Consider the following 22,179-nt stretch of genomic DNA (forward strand, 5'->3'; position numbering starts at 1 on the left):
CTTGTATTGTTTTTCCCCCACAGTATAAAAAGTTACAAAAGATGTTTTGAGAAAACCCAGCTTTTAGGAAATCGTCTTGACCCGATGGTATTTTAATATTCTTTTAAACATGGTCACTCAGTACAATTTGTTTACCGTTATTCGTTATAAATGTATTTTGTTAAGATATTTCTAAAACGAATCTGGTGGGGGAAACATTTCTAGATCGTATTACAAATAAGACCATTTCAAGATGGCCACCACAGTTAGGTGCGGCGAAAGATATGCTACGAAAATTCAATGCCGTCTTCTGTTTCCATAGTGTTACAGTACAGGCTGAGGCTGCTCTCTCTGTGTGCCTAGTTAGAAGGCAAAGAAGCAGCCGTCCAAGCTAATTTTAGGTTATCGTCTCTGTGTCTGGGTGGACGTTGGAGGAGCTGGTCATGTCTCTGAGGGAGAAGCATGGAGTAGAAGCTGAGTCCAGCAGTCGTCGGCGACGCCGATCCTCCTCCTCCCAGCAGCAGGATGAGCTGTGCTCCAGCTCCCCCAGACGGAAGCAAGACCGCAGGGAGAAGCGGAGGAAGAAGGAAGAGGTGCTCAAGCTCCAGCAGATCAAACACGTCGAGTCCTTGTAAGCAGCATGTGAACTCTGTGCTCACTGTCTACATTATGTGCGACTAGAACATGTACTCTCTGAACCACGTGTCTCGCCCCTGAAGTTGCCCTTCCCCATTATCTTCACAGCCACAGTATGTATCCCAATATGGGATCTTATGCTCCCTTAGATGACTGAAGTTGATAAAATGACATTTTCTATACCGAAATAGCTAAGCAACAATTGAAACAAGACACAAGTCTTCATAGGAAGAAACCAAGTTCTAATGATATATTTTAATATTTCCTGCTTCCAGCTAAATTGAAAATTGTAATTGAGCTTTAAAAACCCCGTTCTATCCCGCTAATGTGTATATACGATTAGATTGAATGTTAATTGATAACGGTTTTCATTTCGACTTTATTTTGACATAGTTGCAGAGTACAGACTATATAGATGTGCGCATTTCACTTCGTGGCACCATTCTGATAGACACAGTGAGGTGAGATCATAGGATGTTTCAGTTCACAAACCAAACAGATGCGACAGTGTATGCCTCAGGACTGATGAACGCTGATAGTCCGTGATGAAATGTGATGCGCCTGCAGATTGTAATTAAGTTTCCCTGTTTTCCGTTCTTACGGATTTTTACAGATACATCCAAACAGAAAATTTCTGTGTGCATTTATTTTTAAAAGTGGATAAATACAGAAAATTGTGCTTAATTTAAGTGACTCCCCGTGCTGTATTACATGAATTATAGGCCAGCAGATGGACAGCATGGGAAATTGAAAAACAAAATGAAATTACTTTAAATAATGGCATATGTTAACATACATTTATGGTATAGTGCTAGTGTTTACCAGTGGATATATTGTGTAATAATACTTGGCAGCTTAAATAGCTAAAACACAACAGGAATCAAAGTATGAATGCACGTCTATCAGTTAAATAGATATTGAAATGTACAGTTTTACAACTTCATTTATAAGCAAAACACAAAATAAATATGGATAAATACAGATAAAATTGCCCAAAAATAAATATGGATAAATAAGACAGAAATGGCCAAAAAATAAATACCATAAAACCGGGAGCCCTAATATTAGTGTAACCGTATGTACCTTTTGGAGCCTATAGATCCATCAAAATATTTTCCTTGTTTTGTAAGCCTCTTCATGCCAAATATGATGTGAACAAACATTTCTTCTTGGCTCAAACAAACTCAGCCAATACTTATTTCAATAGTGACTGTCCCATTACATTCACAAGTGACTCTTAATCTAAACGGGCACAACCAACATGGAGTTAGCAAATCAAAATCTTGAGTGTCCCACAGTTTATTATGAAAAATATGGCACAAATGCTGCATTTAATAGTACATTGTGCATGTCTGACTGACATGCGGTCACTTGGGAATCAATCATGGGCTCTGAGCCAACACTGGCTAGGGTTCTTATCTATTTGGAAGAAACTGTGGACAAGAAACAGTACTGGCTGTCAGCCGAAGATCATCCAGCATTAGATTAGGGTCAGCAAGAGTCCATCCTTAAATAATCTGCTTCTGCCTTATGAGCTTAATGGACATATAAGCAATAGAAACACAATAAATTGTTGAATACATAAATTAGAGTACTTGAGCATTAGCGCAAAAAATCCCCGAAGTTCACAAATTCCAAACGCAATATATTTCGCAGTGTTGTAATGTGACACATGAAATACTTATACCTATATGAAATACCTTAAAAATGAGCAGAGGTGTTAATGAGCCTGAAGTTTACCAAGAGCAGATTTCTGTATGAACTATTTTTATCAAGAATATAGTATTGCATGAGTCTAACTTTCAGACCAGAGCACATACTAAAAATAGAGCTTAGCTTAGAGCAAATTGTGATAATACCAAAAACAGCATGTTTAACGTTTGAGTGCATTTGTGATTTTTGAGCAGAGCTACTACTGTACTGTGATAATATCAAGAGCATCATATTTTGTCAATCTGTGACTGTTATTATGAGCAGAGCTATTACAGATATTATTTATAGAAATAGCAGTACTAGTATGTTATTCCTTCCCAATGCTAAACTTTGTAAGCTAGCAACTTTTTCTGTACCTAAATTGATAAAATCAAAAAGCTGGACTAAAAAAGAAATTGTACTTGAACATCTTCACAGAATATGACAGCAGTCAGTATTAGTCTAAAAGCTGTTATGTAATAAGGGTGGCATGTTGAGATTCATGTAGTACACACTGACCTGTTAGACTTAGCAGATGAAGACTTCTACCAGAGTCTATTGCAAGGCAATATTCTGTTCCCTACTAACCTAGCATGGTCTGATTCGAATATTATTAGGGCCCATGTTCAACGGTATTATATTCTGAAGTTTATTTAGTTTATAATATGTCTGATAACTTTCTACTGGCACCGTTGTTGATAGTGCTTTTAACCATAATACATTATGAATGACCACATTTATGCCGAGATACTAATTGTGATGTGTGTTACTGCTTGAGTTCAGTGTTTCGGGGAGGACACCATTTCTGATGTTAGGCATTTTGCTGAAGTGCATCTAGGAATCCAACTAGTCACAACACTTTTATGATAGTAACAAGGGTTCTGGAGTTGCACCGGTGTATTTCAGGAGACCTTCTTCAGATACAGCATCAAAACTGACCATCATAAGTTAGTAATCAAAGTAAAGCCTATCTTTTCTCTAGTAGGAATTCTAGGTGTAGCCCACAGTTTTTATCGTAGCCCTAAAACACTATTCTTTGTTATCTGAAACATGTTTTTATTTTTGACAGCTGTAGAGGATACTAAAGTATCACACAAAACAAATGATGGCAGTGGTAGAAGAATAGTCAGCACCTCTGTTCTATTTGCCAATATTGATTCACTTAGTGTAAGGGCATGCTCAATGTCAACACTGTGCCACCAACAGTGTTACTCAAAGTGGGGAACAATTTCTCCAAATCCTTACTCATTGAAACTTTAAACAACAGAGCACAACGCCAAGGTACAGTTTCAACTGACTATGTTGTCAGTAAAATTTAATTTCATAATTTGCAACTATAAGACAATTAGTGTAATAACGTCCATGAAGATATCACATAAATGGATCAATTCTTGATTTGCTGACACCTAGTTGTTATGTACATTCACATAGCCGACACGTGTTTCGTCGTAAGACTACTTTCTCTAGGCTGTTGGAAAAAGAATATATATATTGTACAACTGAGAATTACACAGTTGGGGGACATATAGATCAAATCTCCCAGTGTCAAACACTTCAAGCACTTCATAGCACATATAATGTTTTCAGTGACCCGTATCTAACAACTAGAGAAAAGGAAATGTGCCCTATAGAGACCTGGCTAAATTTTATACCACGTAAAGCAGGGACCCAAAGAAGAATAGAACCGTGACGTATTTTTAAAGTAAGAAAGGAAAAAAGAACCACAATCCAGAAACACAAAACCTATATGAACCAAAGTGATAACAGTGGTGGAAGGGGGGGGGGGGTGGTTGAAAGAACTGAAAAAGGAGGGAATAGTCAGCACTTAAAACTTTAAAAAAAACCTTTTTTTAGTCCTAGAAAGTCTGTAGGTGTCACTCCATTTCAGATTTGTCTGGTGAGCAACAGTTTTATCTCCCAAACGCACCAGTCAACACGCATTGGCATGGCACTGTGAGAAAACGTGAATTAGAACAAAAACGGTAACCACCTTATATGTTTTAAGAGATGGAGCACTAAAACACCCTGTTAGGTTCTAACCTGCGAACTTTCTAGATCCCTGTTTATGCAAACACTCCTATCATATGGTTAATGTGTGTATTTGCCAAACAAAAGGATATTGCTATAATACATATTGATTATAGTGTGACCTGACAAGAATACAAGGTCCATGGTAAATATATTATGAAGCAGCTACATCTGTTAACCAAAACAAAAGGGAAGAAGAAAACCCGACATGACCTCTAACAATAAAAGCTAGTGAAGTAAAATAGCTTGTTTTTGTAATATTAATAACCTGCACACGAGTGCAGAATGGAAGGAGCCATTTTATCCCAAGAGAATTACCCAGCAGGATAGATCTAGTTATCTTTCAAGACATCGGCCTTCAACCAACGCGGCAGGACGACTCTGTTGAGCGGCGATTCAACGCATTTTTGAGTGTGCTTGTGTCGGAAGCATCAAAACGGAACTTTAAAATCATTCATTACCGGGCAAAATCGAGACTATGGAAACTTTTTATCCAGCATTAGTTTCACGAGATTGCTCATTGCTTCAAAATCTACACGAACGGATTGATTACACATTAGAGTCCATTAACGCTCAACGTGGAACCTTTTCCATTTCCAGTCTGCTCTTACGAACACCTGCAACTCCTCATTTGATCCGTCATCTTCTTCCATTTCAGACACATCGGATTCCTATATTATTGCTTATACGACATCCGGTACATTTTCATCGGTCTAAAACTTCGATCAACCTTAGGCCCCTTGGACTCCTGAAACATATATATTGTACGCCCTGAAGAAGGTGACGCCCGCATCAAAGGGTGATTGCACCGAAACGCGCGTTGGCGTGTCCTTTTTAGGTCTTGGCTAGCGAAGGCTGCGCTTGCGCAGTCTCGCTCTCGAGATTTAATGTTTTTTAGTACGGGGCTTGAACCCGCCCCTCTTCTCCATTGGCTGGCTTCCTAAACGGAGGCCAGCCATTGGAGGAGAGGGGCGTCTGTCCGTTTAAGCCCCGTCTTCTTCGGATTCGGGGGCGTGTTTTTTACTTTCTTTCTCTCCTCTAGAATGTAAACATTCCAGCCAATAGGAAGAGGAGAGGAAGAAAAACACGCCCCCCAATCCGAAAATGCCACTGCGTTTCTCCGAGGCATTTCTGCTTGACCTCGGAGAAAGGTGGTGGTGTTCATGGTGTCATCCCCGTCCACCACTCCCCCCTGCTCTCTGCTCCCTCGGTGCTCCTCTCGTTTAACAATTGTGTTGGCCAAGACCGCCCTCTTTTACCAGCCAGATATGATCAGATCTCTTGCATATCCGTGCTAAACTCTCACTTCTCCACTCCAAGTCGAGTAGTAAAGCCCGTTCACCCCCGCAGATGGATGTGGGAGGCCGTCTTCTTGGAGACTCCACTCGACTGAACAAAGTATGTGGGGTGGTTCACCAAAGTAACCTGTTAGCTGCCCCTCACAAGGTGTTTTTCATGTAGCCTCATCATTGCTTGAAGTTTAAAAGGGCCTATCGGGGGAGGGGTCGGTGTACGCAGTGTGCAGTACCAGGTATACGGCCAAGCCTCTCTCACAATATTCACCGCCCTTCTATTATTCCTGACCCGGAGCAGTCAGAGGGACAGGGCTGCCTTCGTATTTTGCGCTCCTTTTCGTGCAAAGTACAGTTGCTGTGTACAGCGAATATCTCTGCCCCCAGGGCCCTGTTTTCAAAGGGCCTGGCCCTATTGTGCCTTCGCAGCGCACAGAGAGCCCTTTGAAAGCGGAGACCTCGCCTGCTGAAACTCTACCCGTCTCAGGGTTGGCACAATAGCCGGGCAAACCTTTTTGTTTGGGTCTCGGCCGCATTCTCCAGGTGCCGAGTTACCAATCTGTGGCGCATCCTTTTACCACCAAAGCCGTCCCAGATATCCGCGAACGGACCTGCCAGGCCAGTTCCAGAGGGTGCCCATTGTGCGGCGTTTGTCGAGCTTTGTGTCGACTGTCACACGGCTGCCGCGCTGTCAGGTGACTGCTGACCTCTGTGACACACTGTCTGCTCGGGGGCAGGCTAGCCTTTGATGTCAGCCCCTGTAGGAAGCACAGGGCCTATTTGGGCTATTAAAATTCCTTGACATTTCCTCTGTTTAACCACATGCCACTTCCCTAAACACCGCAGGACACTGGCTGATTAAACAGACACCAGCCCTGGGGCTATGCTTGCCGGGCAACCCGCTCAGGCCCTGTTCCTTAGACTGACAGCTCAGATTGGCCTGATGTCTTACATACAATGAACAATTACCGCAAAGCTGTCATTAACGCGCGCAGCAAACCAAACAATGGGGACTAGCTTATCCTAGTGACGCCAGCACAAGCACATGGGACGTTACACTCACAAGCCGGCTGAGGGAGCGCAGATGGCTGTGTGTGTGTGTGTGTGTGGGTGGCTCTGTGTGTGTGTGTGTGGGTGGCTCTGTGTGTGTGTGTGTGTGTGAGTGGCTCTGTGTGGGTGGCTTTTTTTGTAGGTGGCTCTATGCGTGGTGGCTTTGTCTGTGTGTGGGTAACTCTGTGTGTAAGTGGCTATGTGAGTGGCTCTGTGTGTGTGGGTGGCTATGTGTGTGTGGCTCTGTGTGTGGGTGCAAATGCAATATGTCTCGCATTTGAGAGTGATTAAGCTATTGACATTGTAAATAACAATGCCGTTTCTTTAACCCCTTCGCTGCGGCGCGAATTCCGCCGCAGCGCTGGGGGGGTTTGGGGGGTTGACGGCGCCGCTGTGCTCATGACGGAACCACGCCGTCATGAGTCACGGGCGAGCTGTGCTCATGACGGCGTGGTTCCGTCATGACTCCACCCACTGCGCTAATCGCCCGCACAGGCGGGGAATTAGCGCCGCGTGGGAGGAGCGGCCGCCAATGGCCGCAGCATGACGGAACCACTCCGTCATGAGCACACGGCGCCCGTGGCTCATGACGGAGTGGTTCCGTCATGAGCGGGGAACGGGTTAAATGTTTTAAAAACAAAAACAAAAATAATGTCATGAGCAATGCCAATAGCTCCAACTTTAACAATGCCGAGACCATTGCATTGTAAATGCTTGTTGTTTCTCTGTCCCTTAGATCGATCCTAACCACGTATACCAATCTCCGGTTGGGACGATTCCTTTGATATAGACTGAATGTTTTGGAGTTGAATGTGTTACATAGAATTAGGTTGTGAATGGATTTATCGTATGCATGTGTTGTATGAATGAGATATGTTAGGCTGTCCATTTAAATGATCATCCTGATGGGGTCATTATTGATTTTGCACATTCTTCATTATATTATACCAATGAATTTTTATATTTAATTATTTCTTTGTATATTCTAACAAAGACAAAAATATATATTGTCAATATAAGTTGTTTGTCTATTTTTCTTATGTTTTTCATATGGTCTAGCCTGAGTGACTTTTTGATGAAACGACTTTTTAGCGTTTATATTATCTAGATAGGCAGAGCAAATCCTTTGCATTACTAGTTATCTTTCAAACCTATCTTCCTTTTACTAAATGGAAACTGAAGTACAAATTGAGGCAAATTGTTGAGCCTTTATGTGGAGGGACGCCCTCCGTAACAGTTTAGGGACAGTCTAGTCACAAGTGTATAAATATCAATATTAGGCGCAAAAGAACTAGGTTTCTATATCTTACTACTAGTCAAATCGTAACAGATGGGCGATTAAGCGCATCTTACCCATATAAGCTGCTCCCTTATATCTTTCATTGCAGTTCTCGGGGAACAATTCTGAAACGCGGATTTTAAATGCTGTGGACGCGCGCAGCGTGTCCATCAACATAGAAAGCGGACATCCGTGGTCACAGAGTTTCACCACATGACGCCATTTTAGTAATTCATGGTGGTAGTGCCGTCTATCACTGGAAGAGCCATGCCGTATTAGGCATTTGGCGAGAATATATGCGCCATGCCACGTGACTTTCAATGGTTCTGGCCAACTTTATTGATACGGAACATCTGGTAAATGCAATACCAACAAGAATACGAGTTTAGGCACTACTACCAGTGCATGCCCCTGTACTCGCTTGCAACCTACAGTGGTGGAGGAAACCTAATTAGTGATTCATACATTGCAGGACATGCGGAAAAGGCAATGTAAAGCACTTCCAAGTCTAGACGAAACGTATATATCATGTATGGGATAGTAATCGGGTCATAGTCTTTAGAAGGCATAAGAGACAAAGTAAAGGGTGAAAGAAGCCGGTCCAATAAGAACCCCTCATACCCTCATACCCTACAGCAGTGCAGAGGCATGCTATTGGTGATTTTTGGCAGATTCTTTACTTACAGTTTGCATTAGTCAAAAAACCGTATTTTCAGGCCCTGGTTAGTAATTCTTTTACCAAGCAACATACAGCGTCTTAATACAGAACATAGCACACATAGTTGTATACAGAACAGTGAACATATTAGAGGGCATTGTTAGTCCAAACAAGTTAACACTAGCATGTATAAAGCAGTATAATGCAGTTGAACTTAGACTTTTGTTGATATTTTAAAGTACGTATAGGATTATAGCAGGCATGTGTGATATTGTAAACGCATGAAATGGAAGCATACATGCCACACAACCACTCAATACAGTTGATCATACATTTTTTTGAAGTTGAAATATTAGCATGTGTGTTTCCAAATCAATCCTTAAGAAATGCATACATCTCTCTATCAATATCAAGACCATAGTCCACTTATCTTAATTTGCAGATCCAAGTGGCCTCCAGTTTGCGCAGACAATGTACCTTATCACCACCCCTCCGGTTGTCTACAACTGTGTCAAGCCTATGGAATCTCAACCGAGAGAGTTCTGCTGATCCATGTTTTGCATTAAAATGTACAGCTAGAGGATTGTTGGAATTTCCATTTCTAATAGCCTGTATGTGTTCTTGTATCCCTCTCTTTGACCGGTCTAATTGTACTGCCCACATAGATGTTATTACATGTACAGATAATGCAATATACCATGAATTTCGTATTTCAAATCATGAATGATTTGATCTTATGTTCTGTCGGAGTGTTGTATTTGAAACTGTTGAGCTTATCTAACGTATAGCGACAGAGCAATGGCCACATTTGTAAAAACCAGCCGGCGGCAAGCCCAGTCACTGAGTACCACATTTTTAGGTCTCGCGCCTAGCGAGGGCACCGCGTAGCAGTGCTCGCGCAGCGCGAGACATTTAGGAGGTGAAAAATGGGGATGTGAGGCTGCCCTAGGAATGGCACACGCACAAGCGTCTGCCTTTCCTTCTGTGGCATGTTATTGGCCTTTGCATGCGTGTTTTTTTTTAAAGCCAGCACGCAATAGGCCAAAGGCGGGCGCGTTGCTCCACCCACGGCCTATTGGTGTCTATTATGCGCTTGTTGCTCGTGATAGACATTAATAGGCCCTATGGCTTCAATTATCGTGCCCAGACTGGGGCGCGATAATTGAAACCGAAACCAGCGCTCGCTGTGGCGCGCTCGCACCACTCGTGGGCTTCTTTCAAACGCTTTCACTTCCGCTTGTTCTTTTAGGGTGTCAGCCTGCTAAAGACCGACCCGCGGAGGGTCTTGTTAGTGCTGCTTTATGGGGCTGTCCCTTGGGGGTTGGCGGCCGCCGGGGCAGTGTCCACGGTGCTGCTGGCCGCCCTGCTGTGCCTGAGCCCGGGGTGGCCGCCGCTGCAACCCGTCCCGCTAAGCCTGGTGCACGCGGCCAGCCCCTCTTCAGCATCGGCTGCACCTTCTTCTTCCTTAGCGGCTGGCTGTCCCGGGAGCAGAGAGGCAGCGCGGGCCGTCTTGGACTCCTTGCCATGCCCGCTTGCTGCTCCCTGGGGGATGCGCTGTTACCCGGGGCTGCGGGAGAGCCGGGCCGGTTGCTCGCGGCGCTGGGAAAGGTACTCACGAACAAGCAATGTATTTATTTTTATTATACTTATGTTATCATACGTATTCTGTTACCACCAGCGATGTCCCGCAGCATATCTACTAGTTTCTCGCCAGCAGCAGAATAACACCAACGTTATAACAATGCTCAAATAACAATTGAACAGCCGCCAGACCCCAGCATTTACACTGCATTGGAGTAAATGTGGTTTAGGGTATTACCGTGTACCCTGCTATACGAACAGCAACCACCAAAGAAACTGCAGCTGTGCTCACTTCGGTTCACCCATTCATTATGCTATGCTCATAGAAGGACTCGTATTTCTATACTTCACCTGTAACTTGTTACACATTCTCATGGGCAGGGAGACCTCGTTTTCGTAGCAAGTAGGGCAGGATGCGAACGTAAAAAATGTGACACCTCCCATATCGAGATGGCCTGTGCGGTAGGTTCTAGTGACATGTGGGTGTAGCGTAATGGCCAGAGCAGCAGCCTTCAGAGCCGGGAAACCAAGCTCGAGTCTCGTTGACTCAACATCCTATGAAGCTGTCCAATACCTTCGGGTCGAGTTCGCGTTGTAAAAAAATGTGCCAAAGCTTGGGTTCTATATGGGTCATTATGTCCCATTGGACCGGAAATGGGCAGGCTGCACAAGCTTATCTGCCATTCCATTGAATCCTGGTTTCTGTAAATCCCCCCCCCCCCATCTCCTTCGCGGGGGCGCAGATACTATTGCCCAGTAAGTGCCCCGCTTTCAGGGTAAGTGGCGGGGGGCTCTTCCATCCCCTTTTGTCCCCGCAGAGCCAGAGGGTGCGGCGTGAAGAGCTGATAATGGGGCAGTGGAAGCGGCTTCAGGGGCCAGAAGAGGCCCATCAGCTGACAACGACTCTGACCGTGGGAGGCACGGGGGCAGGGCAGGCCGTGGGTTCTATGGTGGCGGGGGCAGGGCAGGCCGTGGGGGCAACCGGTGAGGACTCTCAAACATACAGTGTGCGCAGAAGATGGCCCTATGTGGGAAGATAACCTTTAGAGTTCATAACACACAAGTATCATTCCCAAGTGTATTCCATCAACAAAGACTCATTAAGTCCAGCACTTGCTTTATAGTGCTGAGGAATTAATGAACTTCAGTATTTATGGTATCCTCATTTCACTTTTAATGCAGTCATATAATTTATGCCTCTGCTATAATAATTTCTCAGTAATGTTTCAAACACTCCTCAAAATCAAATGCGCAGAGCGCGGCTGGCTGACATCACTTTCATTTTTAACTAGTTACTGAGGTCCGTTATATTATTCTTTCCCCAAGTCAGCACCGTCTCCACTACATCCGCGCAGGGCTTTAGTTTTATTTGTAATGTTCTTAATGATTACACAGGCAGCATCTGTGCTGCCTCAATCACAACAGCACCAATAAATATTAATAGCAGGCCCTCTCACCAATTCATCCTGGAAGCGAAAGGTGATCAAGCGTCTTACACATTAGTTCGACTGCCTAAGCTTAAAAGCAGATGTTGCATCCAAACCGCAAAAAAGAGAAACGTTTGCAGTAAACAACCACTGAAAGATCTCGTTCGTAAATGCATTCCTAATCCATGCATTTTCATCACGCTGGCAGCTTTCAAAGCTCGCAAACTATCTTTATTTTAATTACCAATGACGTTTGACGAAACATCTGCCATGAACCCGTTGTCTTTCCTGCGGAAAACAAGTACCTGCATTTTGTATCTGCAAAATGTTCCTCCCACACCTCCTCCCTTTCCATTCTTTCCTGGCCTCGCCTGAGTACCCCTCAGGGAGTTCCAATATGGTGTTTCCTACCACTGCCAATCCTGCAGCCCCAGAACATAAATGGGGGTTGGAGCAGGTCGCCGGTGCAGTAGTTGTAAAGGGTTGGGTTCAGGAGCCCGCTGCGAAGCAGTGACTCTCATTCATCAGCACCCTATGCTGCCAGTGATTAGGGGACACACACTTTTGCCCTCTGGAATGACAGTGTGGGCGCTGCAGACAAATGCAATCTAGAGCCTGAGAAACTATAGTCCGCTCGAGTGCACAGTATTTTATTAACATGTGCCTGTTATTGTGTTGCGTTTTCCCTGTCTTATGTGCTACCTGTACCTTTGGTCAGCAGGAAGGTTCCCCTGCTAATGGTAGTAACCATGGCTGCTGTCGGGAAGGAGTCAGTTGTGGTTGCTGTTCCAGTGTGTTTACTCTGGCTACTATACAAACACTGTGTCTGCATAATCTGAGTGCAATACTGTGTTGTGGTGCCCTGTAATGCTATGTGTGCACACGAACTGCAGTGCTAGTTATGTTTTAGCTGTAGTGTTTTGTAGCACACGCACATGAACAAAATGCAGACCACACCTTTTATAACAAACAGAGAATTTATTTAACATCTCTTCATAACACCTCTGAAAATAAGATTACCTTTCCCCTTGTTCTCTACATGCTGGTTCTCCTCCTTCCTCTGCACCTTTCCCACCACCATCTCTGCCGGAGTCTGTTCGTTTTCTTTCTTTCTTTCTTTCTTTCTTTCTTTCTTTCTTTCTTTCTTTCTTTCTTTCTTTCTTTCTTTCTTTCTTTTCTTCCCCCTCTGTCAGTTCCTCTTGCTGACTTACTCCTACAAGCTTTAAAAAATGTGCTCATTTCATACCCTTAAAGCCACTACATTTCACATTTCTGGTAAGTTTCCACTAGTGTGTTAAAGTGTTGGGTCTCGGAACTCTTTTCTTTTTTGCCTGCTCATGTTGAACATGTATGGTTTGTATGCAGCTCCTCCTTGCTTAGGTCTAAAATTAAAGAGACCGTTGTGCATTTCTGACATTTTGTTTGTCAAAGCAACAAGTTTTATTTTTGTGTGAAGGCCACATTTTTTTTTGTAATTATATTTCATCATTTGTAAAATTGGTATCACAATCCACACAAATACACTCCTCACCATGCAAAACAATTCTTTTTTTTTTTTGTTTAAGAAATTTTTATTGAATTATCAAAAATGAACAAGAGCAAAAGCAATCACATAACAAAAAACCATATTACAAGCAATAGTTAATCAATTAATATGGAAGTGCAAAATACAAAACAGAAAAGGGAGAAAGAAAGAAGAGATGGAAGGAGGAAAAGGAAAATAGAGGAGGAGTAAGAAAATGAAAAAGGATACAAAATGTTCTAAGAACCTTATAAGAGCATAGAAAGAAAAGAGATTTAAGGCATAGGAGCATGTGTAGAGAGGTAAGATGTAAATGGCAGCCAAAGGAGGTCCGATTTGATTTTCTGAGACAGAATAGAAAAAGAGACATTAGCAATTCTATGTTCATCACAAATAAAGCTCCACCAAGTCAAAGAAGATATTTTAGAATTATCTTTCCAAGCTGATAAAATAACTTTGAACGCTAATGCAATAAATAGGTCGAATAATAAAGAAATAGAAGTGGAGTCATTAAAGTCAGGGGAGGAGGAACCTAGAAAACATTTTGTAATGATAATAAAATATCACAATTAAAGATTTTCATGCAAGTCGACCAAACAGATTCCCAAAAACTCAATACATTGGAACATTCATAAAGTTGATGTGTCAAAGTGCCGGTGAATTTAGAATAGGACCAGCATAAAGGGGAAGAGGAAGGGGAAAACTTGGATATACAAACAGGGGTAATAACTGCTCTATTGTATATAAAATACAAAGATTGGGTTATACGAGCTGCAGCAGAAATTTTAAATAACTTAGACCATAATTTGTCCCATTGAGAAATAGAAAGTGACAAAGACAAGTCTGTTTCCCATGCAATTTCAATAGAAGATTTAGGTCTTTCAATAACAGGTACTGACAATAATTTATAAACAAGAGCGGCTTTAGGTCTGTGCAACCGAAATAAACTATATAGTGGTGAAGGTGGAGTAAGAGAAGGTGCGACACTTGGAAGGTCATGAGAAGCCAATTGTGATTGTAAAGCGGTTGAAATTAAGATGTATTCATTAAGAAATGTATTAGGTAAATGAAAACGTGATTGTAATTCAAGGAAGGGAATGACAGAGTTTTGATGAATCAATTGATACTCAAAAATAATACCCTTCTCCTTCCAGTGTTTGTAATAGAAAGATTTACCCTTGTATTTGAGAAATTTATTATACCAAATAGTAGAGGATAAAAAACATTGAAATGGAGTTAGACCATTGGTAAATGTATTGTACATTAAATTATGGGAATATTTTAAAATAGGGTTATTGGCTATGAAAGTACAGTTGGACATGTATATTACATTATGAAAAGGAAAATCCTTTAATGCGGATCGCAAAAACAATCCATCTGGGTATCGGAACATCAGTAAAATCAAAAGATAAAGCAAAGGATTGTTTGATCAAAAAAGCCGAGTGATAGGCTTTAAAATCAGGAAAACGTACACCCCCCTCGGATTTAGGACATTTAAGTTTTGTGAGTGCAATTTGGGGGTGTTTCTTATTCCACAAAAATTTTGCACATATGGAATTAATTTGTGAAAAATATGAAATAGGAATTTGAAAGGGCAACATTGATAATGTATAGAGGTTGTGGGGTACAATCATCATTTTGATCTAACCTACCCCACCAGGAAAGATAGAGGGGAGTCCAGATAAGAAGGAGTGATTGAATTCTAGTAATTAGTGCATTAAACGTGTATTTAATTGTGGCAGACAGGGAAGCGGAAAACCAAATACCAAGGTATTTAATTTTTGTGGGACACCATGCAAAATTAGTGTCATTAAACATATATTGATAGCACAAAGAGTTCAAAGGTAGAACTTCTGTTTTGGAGAGATTTAACTTATAACCAGAAATACTGGAATATAAACGAACCTCATCCAAAAATGGAGGTAGTGAAGTGTGAGGATTGGACATGTATATTAATATATCGTCGGCATATGCTGATATTTTGGTTTCGATGGAGTTGTGCGTGAAGCCAGAAATATGTGAATTAACATGGATACGTTCAAGGAATGGTTCAAGGCATAAAACAAATAACAGGGGGGAAAGGGGACAACCTTGACGAGTACCTCTAGATAAGGAAAAAAATCTGGAGAAATGATTATTTACAAAAATACTGGCACGGGGACTGGAATATAATAATTTAATATAGGAAATGAAAGTGGGGCCAAAACCAAACCATTGGAGAGTTCTAAACATATACTGCCAATTAATACGGTCAAAAGCCTTTTCTGCATCCAGAGACAGCGCTGCAAGAGGAGACTTAGACTTTTTACCACAAGAAATAACATTTGCAAACATTCGAGCATTATCTGCAGCCAACCTGCCTTTAACAAATCCAACTTGGTCAGTCTTAATCAAAAATGGAATAGTACTTTATAGTCGAGAGGCAAAACTTTTACAGTCCTAGTTAGTTAATTAATGAGATAGGGCGGTAGTTTTTGCACAGGGAGTGATCTTTATCAGGTTTAGGAATAAGAATTATTAAGGCGACCATAAAAGAACCAGAAGCTTTAGCTTCATCAATAAATGAATTAAAAAGATCCAAAAGTTTGGGAACAAAAATGGAGGAAAGGGTAGAATAAAATTCAACAAAGTCCATCTGGTCCTGGTGCTTTTGATTTTTTTAAAATATTTAATGGCATTATTTATTTCTTGAACAGTAATCTCTCCCTCTAATGTTTCAAATTCAACTGGCATGGAAGGAGGGGTGGGAAGACCAGTGAAGAAAGTATCTAGATTTTGATTATCATCAGAATAGAGTGTTTGATAATATTCATGAAAGATATTAGCAATATCTTCATCTGAGGACGCTAGATTATTAGTGGACTCATTTAAGATGGGTCCAATATTTTTACGTTCAGATTTGATTTTCAAGTAGTTGGCTAATTTCTTACCAGCTTTATTTTGTCCTCCATGATACTTAGATTTAATCTTAAGGAGGATATTGCATGCTCCGACTGTAGCAAGTTTGTTAAGATCAGATTTGGCCCTGATCAGCTCATGAAGAGCCAAAGATGATTTAGTAGTGAAATAATTATGCTCCAGTAATTTAAGCTGTTGCAGTAGAGTGGCATATTTATTTAAGGTAATTTTATTTTTCTTTGCAACATACGAAATAGTGAAGGCACGAAAGGAAGCCTTAAAGGCATCCCAGTTATTGGAAATGGAGGCGTCAGAGGGAATATTGAACTGAAAAAATTCATTAATAAAAGCAGTGGCTTCTGTGATAAACACATTATCTGATAATAAAGAATTACTAAGCTTCCAACGGTTGAATTTTGAGGGGCTTAAGGAAAAGTCCAAAACAGTAAGAACTGGTGCATGGTCGGAGATAAAAATAGATCCAATCTCTGATGATTGAATGGAGGGGAGTAGTAGTTTACTAACCAAAATATAATCAATCCTGGAGCGTGTTTGATGAACATTAGAGAAGAAAGTAAACTCAAGAGAGTCAGGATTACGAGTCTTCCAAACATCATATAATGAACGAGAGGCAATGGCCGATTGGAATGCCTTATGGGTTTTATCAGGGTTAAACTCACACTTAAATTGTCTGTCAGAGAAGGGGTCCAACCATTGGTTGAAATCACCAGCAATAATAATATTAGGGCATTCAATGGAGGAAAGTAAAATCTTAATGTCATTCCAAAAATCAGGACCTGGTCTAACTGGGCCATAAATATTCAATAAGACCTGTTCTTTGTTTTGTAAAACAACCCTGGCCATTACCCATCGTCCATCAGCATCATTTTGCGTAGATAAAATGTGTACAGACACTGACTTATGGAACAGTATAGCAACACCCCCTTTCTTATTTGAGGCAGGAGAATAAACAACTTGACCCACCCACTGTCGTTTTAACTTAAGCGATTCCGCTTCATTACAATGCGTTTCTTGAATAAAAGATACCTGAGAGTTTAGTTTAGATAAGTGAGAAAGTACCTTTTGATGTTTGACGGGATTTCCAAGACCACGAACATTCCACGTAACAATATTACACATGATGAGGGATTAGGGGAGTAATACAAATAAAACGTTGGTACACCTCAGGGAAACAGCTAGAAAGGAAAAAAAATAAGGCGGTTGAGATAAATAAAAGAGATACAATACAGTACAACAGTCAGCACTAATAGACACATGCAACAAATTGAACAACATCAAATAGAAAGAACAGATGAACAATAAAAAGAAAGAAGAGACAATAGAAAAAAGGAAAAGGTAAAACAGGAAGAAAAGATAGATCAAGGATAGACATCCAGATCTAAGCGATAACAGTAACTGATGCATGGGGTGCAACAGTACCGACGAGAGAAGAAACAGCGGGAAAAAAAGGTAAAAAAGAATAGAATTATGAAACAGCTGAATAAGTATGATATGTAAAAGAGGCAAGTACTCAAGGACGATTAGGAGAATCCGTGGCAGAATTTGTAGAAAGAGACTGGAGAAAAGACCTCAATTTAAGAGGATCGTCAAAAGAACGTGTGGAACCATCGTGAATAATTTTACATAAGCACGGATGAAGAATACCATATCGAATGTTCAATTGTCTCATTTGAGGACGAAGAGCCAAAAATTCTTTCCTTCGTGCATTAGTAGCGTTGGAGAGATCCTGTGATAAGATGTTGTGACCAGACCACTTGAGATGACGTTTCGCTCTAGCAGCAGCAAGAACTCGCATTAAATCAGTAAATTCCAGAAACAACATAATAATTCCTCTAGGTTTGGAAGCATGAGGTTGAAGACGACCAAGTCGATGTACTCGTTGAATTTTAATGAAGGTTCCGGTGAAAGGTCTAAAAGTTCTGACAGGAATTTCTTTAGGAAGAGAAGCAAATCCGGTCCTTCAAAATTTTCTGGCAGGCCATAAAGACGTAGACTGAATTTTGGTAGAGACATCATTAAGGTCACTGATACGATGTTCCATATCTAACACCTTGGCTTCCATAGTAATCCATCTATCTTCTATTTGCTAAAGTTTCTCGTTGGTTGTGGACATAAAAGACTTAAGTCCCCTCACTTCATCTAGAATGCTGTCAAGAACAGGGTTTTGAGAGGATAAGATGGGTGAGGGGGGTCATTTTTGGCTCTCTTGGGTTTGGTACCTGAATATGAGGCTTTAACCGAAATTGGAGCTTCGTTGGCCATTTTGAAATGATGTGGAGGGCGAGAAGTGGTTTTCAACAAAGATTTCAATCTGCCCATATGCTTAATGACTACACATCATTAATTAATGAGGTACATAAAAAATTACAACACTCTCCGTCAGCACTCGGTTAACATAAAAAACGACGTATATTTTGTAAGGTCAAATGTCCAGTTAACAAGAGGCTAGGAGGTATTGCTAGACTGTGGCAAGAAAAATAATTAAAACAGTCACTTGCGAGGCAAAAAGGTTAGAAGCTCAAAAAGGTAGAAAACAGCATCGTTCTGAGAAGCAACCATGCATTTAAATAAAGAAGGAGATATGCATGTTGGTATTAACTGATGTAGAATAGGAAAAATGCAAAATGTAGCAAGCCATTAATAGAGCTTTTTTTTTTTTCCTCCTTCCCTTTTTTGTTTTAAATAAAGTCATTGAGCAATATTCCATGAAGAAGAAAAAAAAATGAGAATATAAAAATATTAAAAAAACACCGGTGCCTCGCCTTTCAATGAAAGAAACGCCGGTTTACCTTATTAAAGTGAAAAGCTGGCAGCCGATGCAAAATGGCCGCCGCCTCTTACATTTCTTCTGAGGGACAAACACCGCTGCGGCTGCTGGTTCCACAGATGCAGGAAACGCGGTCAGAACGGTCTCAATCACCGCTCCGACCCTTCATCTTTTGGCACTTCGCCTCAAATGCCTCGTTGAAGGCAGAAATCCGGCCGAAATCTCCAGACCGGCTCCGCGTCAATGCGGAGCTCAACGACGGGCCGTCATCTTCCTCGCGGCGCGAGACCACGCCCCCATGCAACATAATTCTAATCAGCATAATTTCACTCCACGCCACACACTTCCACACAACACACCTCAACTCTACACATTTCCATTCCATTACACACCATTTGATAACAAGCCACATAATTAAACTCATCACAATTACACAACACACTGCATACATCCAATCCACACAACAGAATTCAACATCATGCCACAAACTTCAACAGCACACCACATAATTAAACTCCACTACGTACCGCAACACACAATACCATTCCACATTATTACACACCATAACAGACAATCCCACTCCACAGAATTCCAGTACACTCGCAATCCATCCCACATACATACACTCCACACCACATACATCAACTCCACACCAAACTGCATAAAAAAGGTGGCATCCACCTTGCGGCAGCGAGCAGCGGCGCGCCACAAGCACGAATGCAGTGCTTGAAAAGTGAAGACTGCTCTCACTTTTGCTTTTTTTTTTCCCTTATATTGCGCGCGTGCACACACACCACTCGCAGGCTAGCAGATGACCATGCAGAGACTTTTACTTGTTCATTCGAGCAATGGCGTGGCTACAGCTTGTTGCTACCAGTGGCTGATCTGGGCAGGAATCGTTAATGTTCACTCAACTGAACAGGACGAGAGGATTTAATCACAATTTGCTGGTGGGAGTTCGATTTTAAGATGGCTCGGCTTTGAATCACTCGCACTGAACCTTCGGAGCCCTGCTCTCATATATGAAGAGTTTTTGTTTATTTTAGGGTGGGGTGGGGGGGAAATGCCATACACATTAATAGCCCACGATCAGTTTGTGTAGCGTGGTATTAGTGGACTTTGTCTTTAGAACGATTTAACTACATAATGTACGCAGAAGCTGTTTGTGATACCGCAGGTGTATTTTAAACTCGCCTAAAGTAGTATTTGTGATACAGTTTGTGCTGCGCCCCTTTCTTCTAATCGCCCAGCCAATGAGTACAAAGCGTTGGTAAACCAATGGGTCTAGCACTTGTGTAATGCATGTCATAAAACATTAGGCGTGTGTGTGCACACCAGATGCATATTCTGACCGGCACAGCAAAATACCTCCACTTGTCCCTAAACCCATTCATCGCCATACAGACAGGCACGGATGCGCACAGGCCAGTTGACACCCCTTCTGTTGTTTTGTATGTGTTGGTATTTATGTCACTGCTTAATTTGTAAATAAGGTGCCGGTGCCTAAAGCTCTCCTCTTAAACGCTGCTTCGATTAAACGTGCAAGCCCACAATACTGAGTCAGCGTAATCCTAATGCAATCTCGGGCCTCTTTTAATCCATTTTTCAGCCAGTCCCTGTCACTTCAGCTTGCTATTTATTTTTAGGTCTCGCCTGAGTCAGCGCATGCGCTGCTCTGCGAGACATTTAGTGAGTGGGTTTTCAAAAGTCCAACCTCAGCTTTTGGGGTGGCATAGAGCGTGCGGTTACGCGCACAATGACGAGCAGAGGCGCCATCTGGCTTTCCTCTCTCGTCCTGGTGTGCGTACCCCACTCGCCAGACGTTCCTCTTTTTTTTTTTTTTTTTTTACTTGTAGCGCGAGGCGCGCGTGCTAGTTAAACATGGCTGTTGCCTGCCTTTCTTTTCTATGTTTAACAAGCGCGAGGCGCGCACGCTTGTTAATTAGCGCTGCGTGCACGGCGCACACTACTCTCACTCGCCCCCGCTTCTCTCAGCTTGTCTTCTTGCATGCTCTGTAGCTCCCAGCAACCTCTAACGAAATCTTCAGTGCGTGGTGAATGCAGCTGGTGATCTATGAGTCGTGTCAAGAGCTCGGGCGCGACGCCGGGCCCTCTCGGTCTCACTCATTCTCTTTCTCCCTTCATTCTTCCTTGCCGTTCTCGTACGCCCCCTCCCCCCCAGCTGTCTCTTTCTCTTCATGCCTCTCCCTTAACACCTTTATTTCTACTTCTGCCCCTGGCTTTTTTGCTATCCTCTATCTTATTCTCTGCTTCTTTTCTCTTCGATCCTGTAGGTGCTTTTAAGGAGCATTAACCTTTTATGAAACCTAGATGCTTTATTATGTGACTTTGCGACTTTCGAGGCCGCTAGCTGAGCAGACATTCTTTTTCAGTGGCAGGGGCCTACTGCACCTCACCCAGCCTCCTTCTTAACATCTACACCGCCGGCGGTGCGTGTAAGTAAAGAGGAGTTATCATTCAGGGCAGGTCATCTCACACTGAGCAGTGCGTTGGCGTTCTGTGAGTTAAAACCCGTGAAGTGTGGGGTTACAAATAGAACCAATTTTCCCTGCAACAGCACGAATCCTTTCAGTAGGGTTTCCCTTTATCGGATATTTAAGAATGCCTGCTGTGACGGTGTACAGAATGCATTTAATGAGCTGAGAGGTTTATTAATAGATCTTCGGAGTGAGACCATTATTTCTAATTAGTTATTAACCTTTAAATCCAGTGTAAGGCAGGTGACCTAATACATTTCACGTCTCATTCGCTGTTCAAGTGATGTGTTTTTAGAGTTACCCAGATGACGATGTTTGCAGAACCGCATGTGCTAATTTTCACTTGAGAAATGCTTTCCATCTACACTATTTCCTGTTCTAATTTCCTGTAATTACTTCCAAGCTAAAGAGTCCTGCTGACAAAGGCGACTTAAAAGCTTGGTTTTGCATATCCCTGCTGCATGGGGGAGGCGCAGTTCGCGCACCTCTACCGCTAGGTGCGTTGAAACCTTGTATTGAACTCTGTGGTTAATCAGAATTACCTCTGCACAACTTGGAAAGCACGATCCCTGTCGTGAAAGATTCGCCACCGCTGTCTGGAAGGGAACGTCTTTCAGAAAGAGCTTTGCGTTTTCTTTGAGGGAATATGTTTCTGCGGTATTTCTGATTTCACGCTGCGACTGAGGAACCGGAACCGCAAGCCGAGTGTAGTGTTGGTCTGAAGACAATAATCGTTTTGCTTGCGCGTACTTTTGCAAACCGCTAGCGGGTCTCGTGTCGCTTGTGACACCTTTTTGCTTTAAATCAACAGTGCGTTGCATTGAAGTCCATAGTGTTTGTTAAAAGACTTA

General features: G+C 42.2%; 1 protein-coding gene across 1 annotated transcript in view; it reads left to right on the forward strand.

Moving 5' to 3' along the window:
- The first annotated feature begins 242 nt into the window (after nt 1-242).
- Nucleotides 243-22,179, forward strand: part of RP9 (RP9 pre-mRNA splicing factor) — a 111,620-nt gene continuing 89,683 nt past the window's right edge. The window contains exon 1 of the mRNA XM_085607499.1: nt 243-610. Within this exon, the coding sequence (XP_085463625.1) occupies nt 423-610 (188 nt within the window). The 5' untranslated portion in view covers nt 243-422. The remainder of the gene's footprint in view (nt 611-22,179) is intronic.

This window comes from Triturus cristatus, chromosome 5_2, assembly GCF_964204655.1.
Source record: "Triturus cristatus chromosome 5_2, aTriCri1.1, whole genome shotgun sequence".
Classification (NCBI taxonomy): domain Eukaryota; kingdom Metazoa; phylum Chordata; class Amphibia; order Caudata; family Salamandridae; genus Triturus; species Triturus cristatus.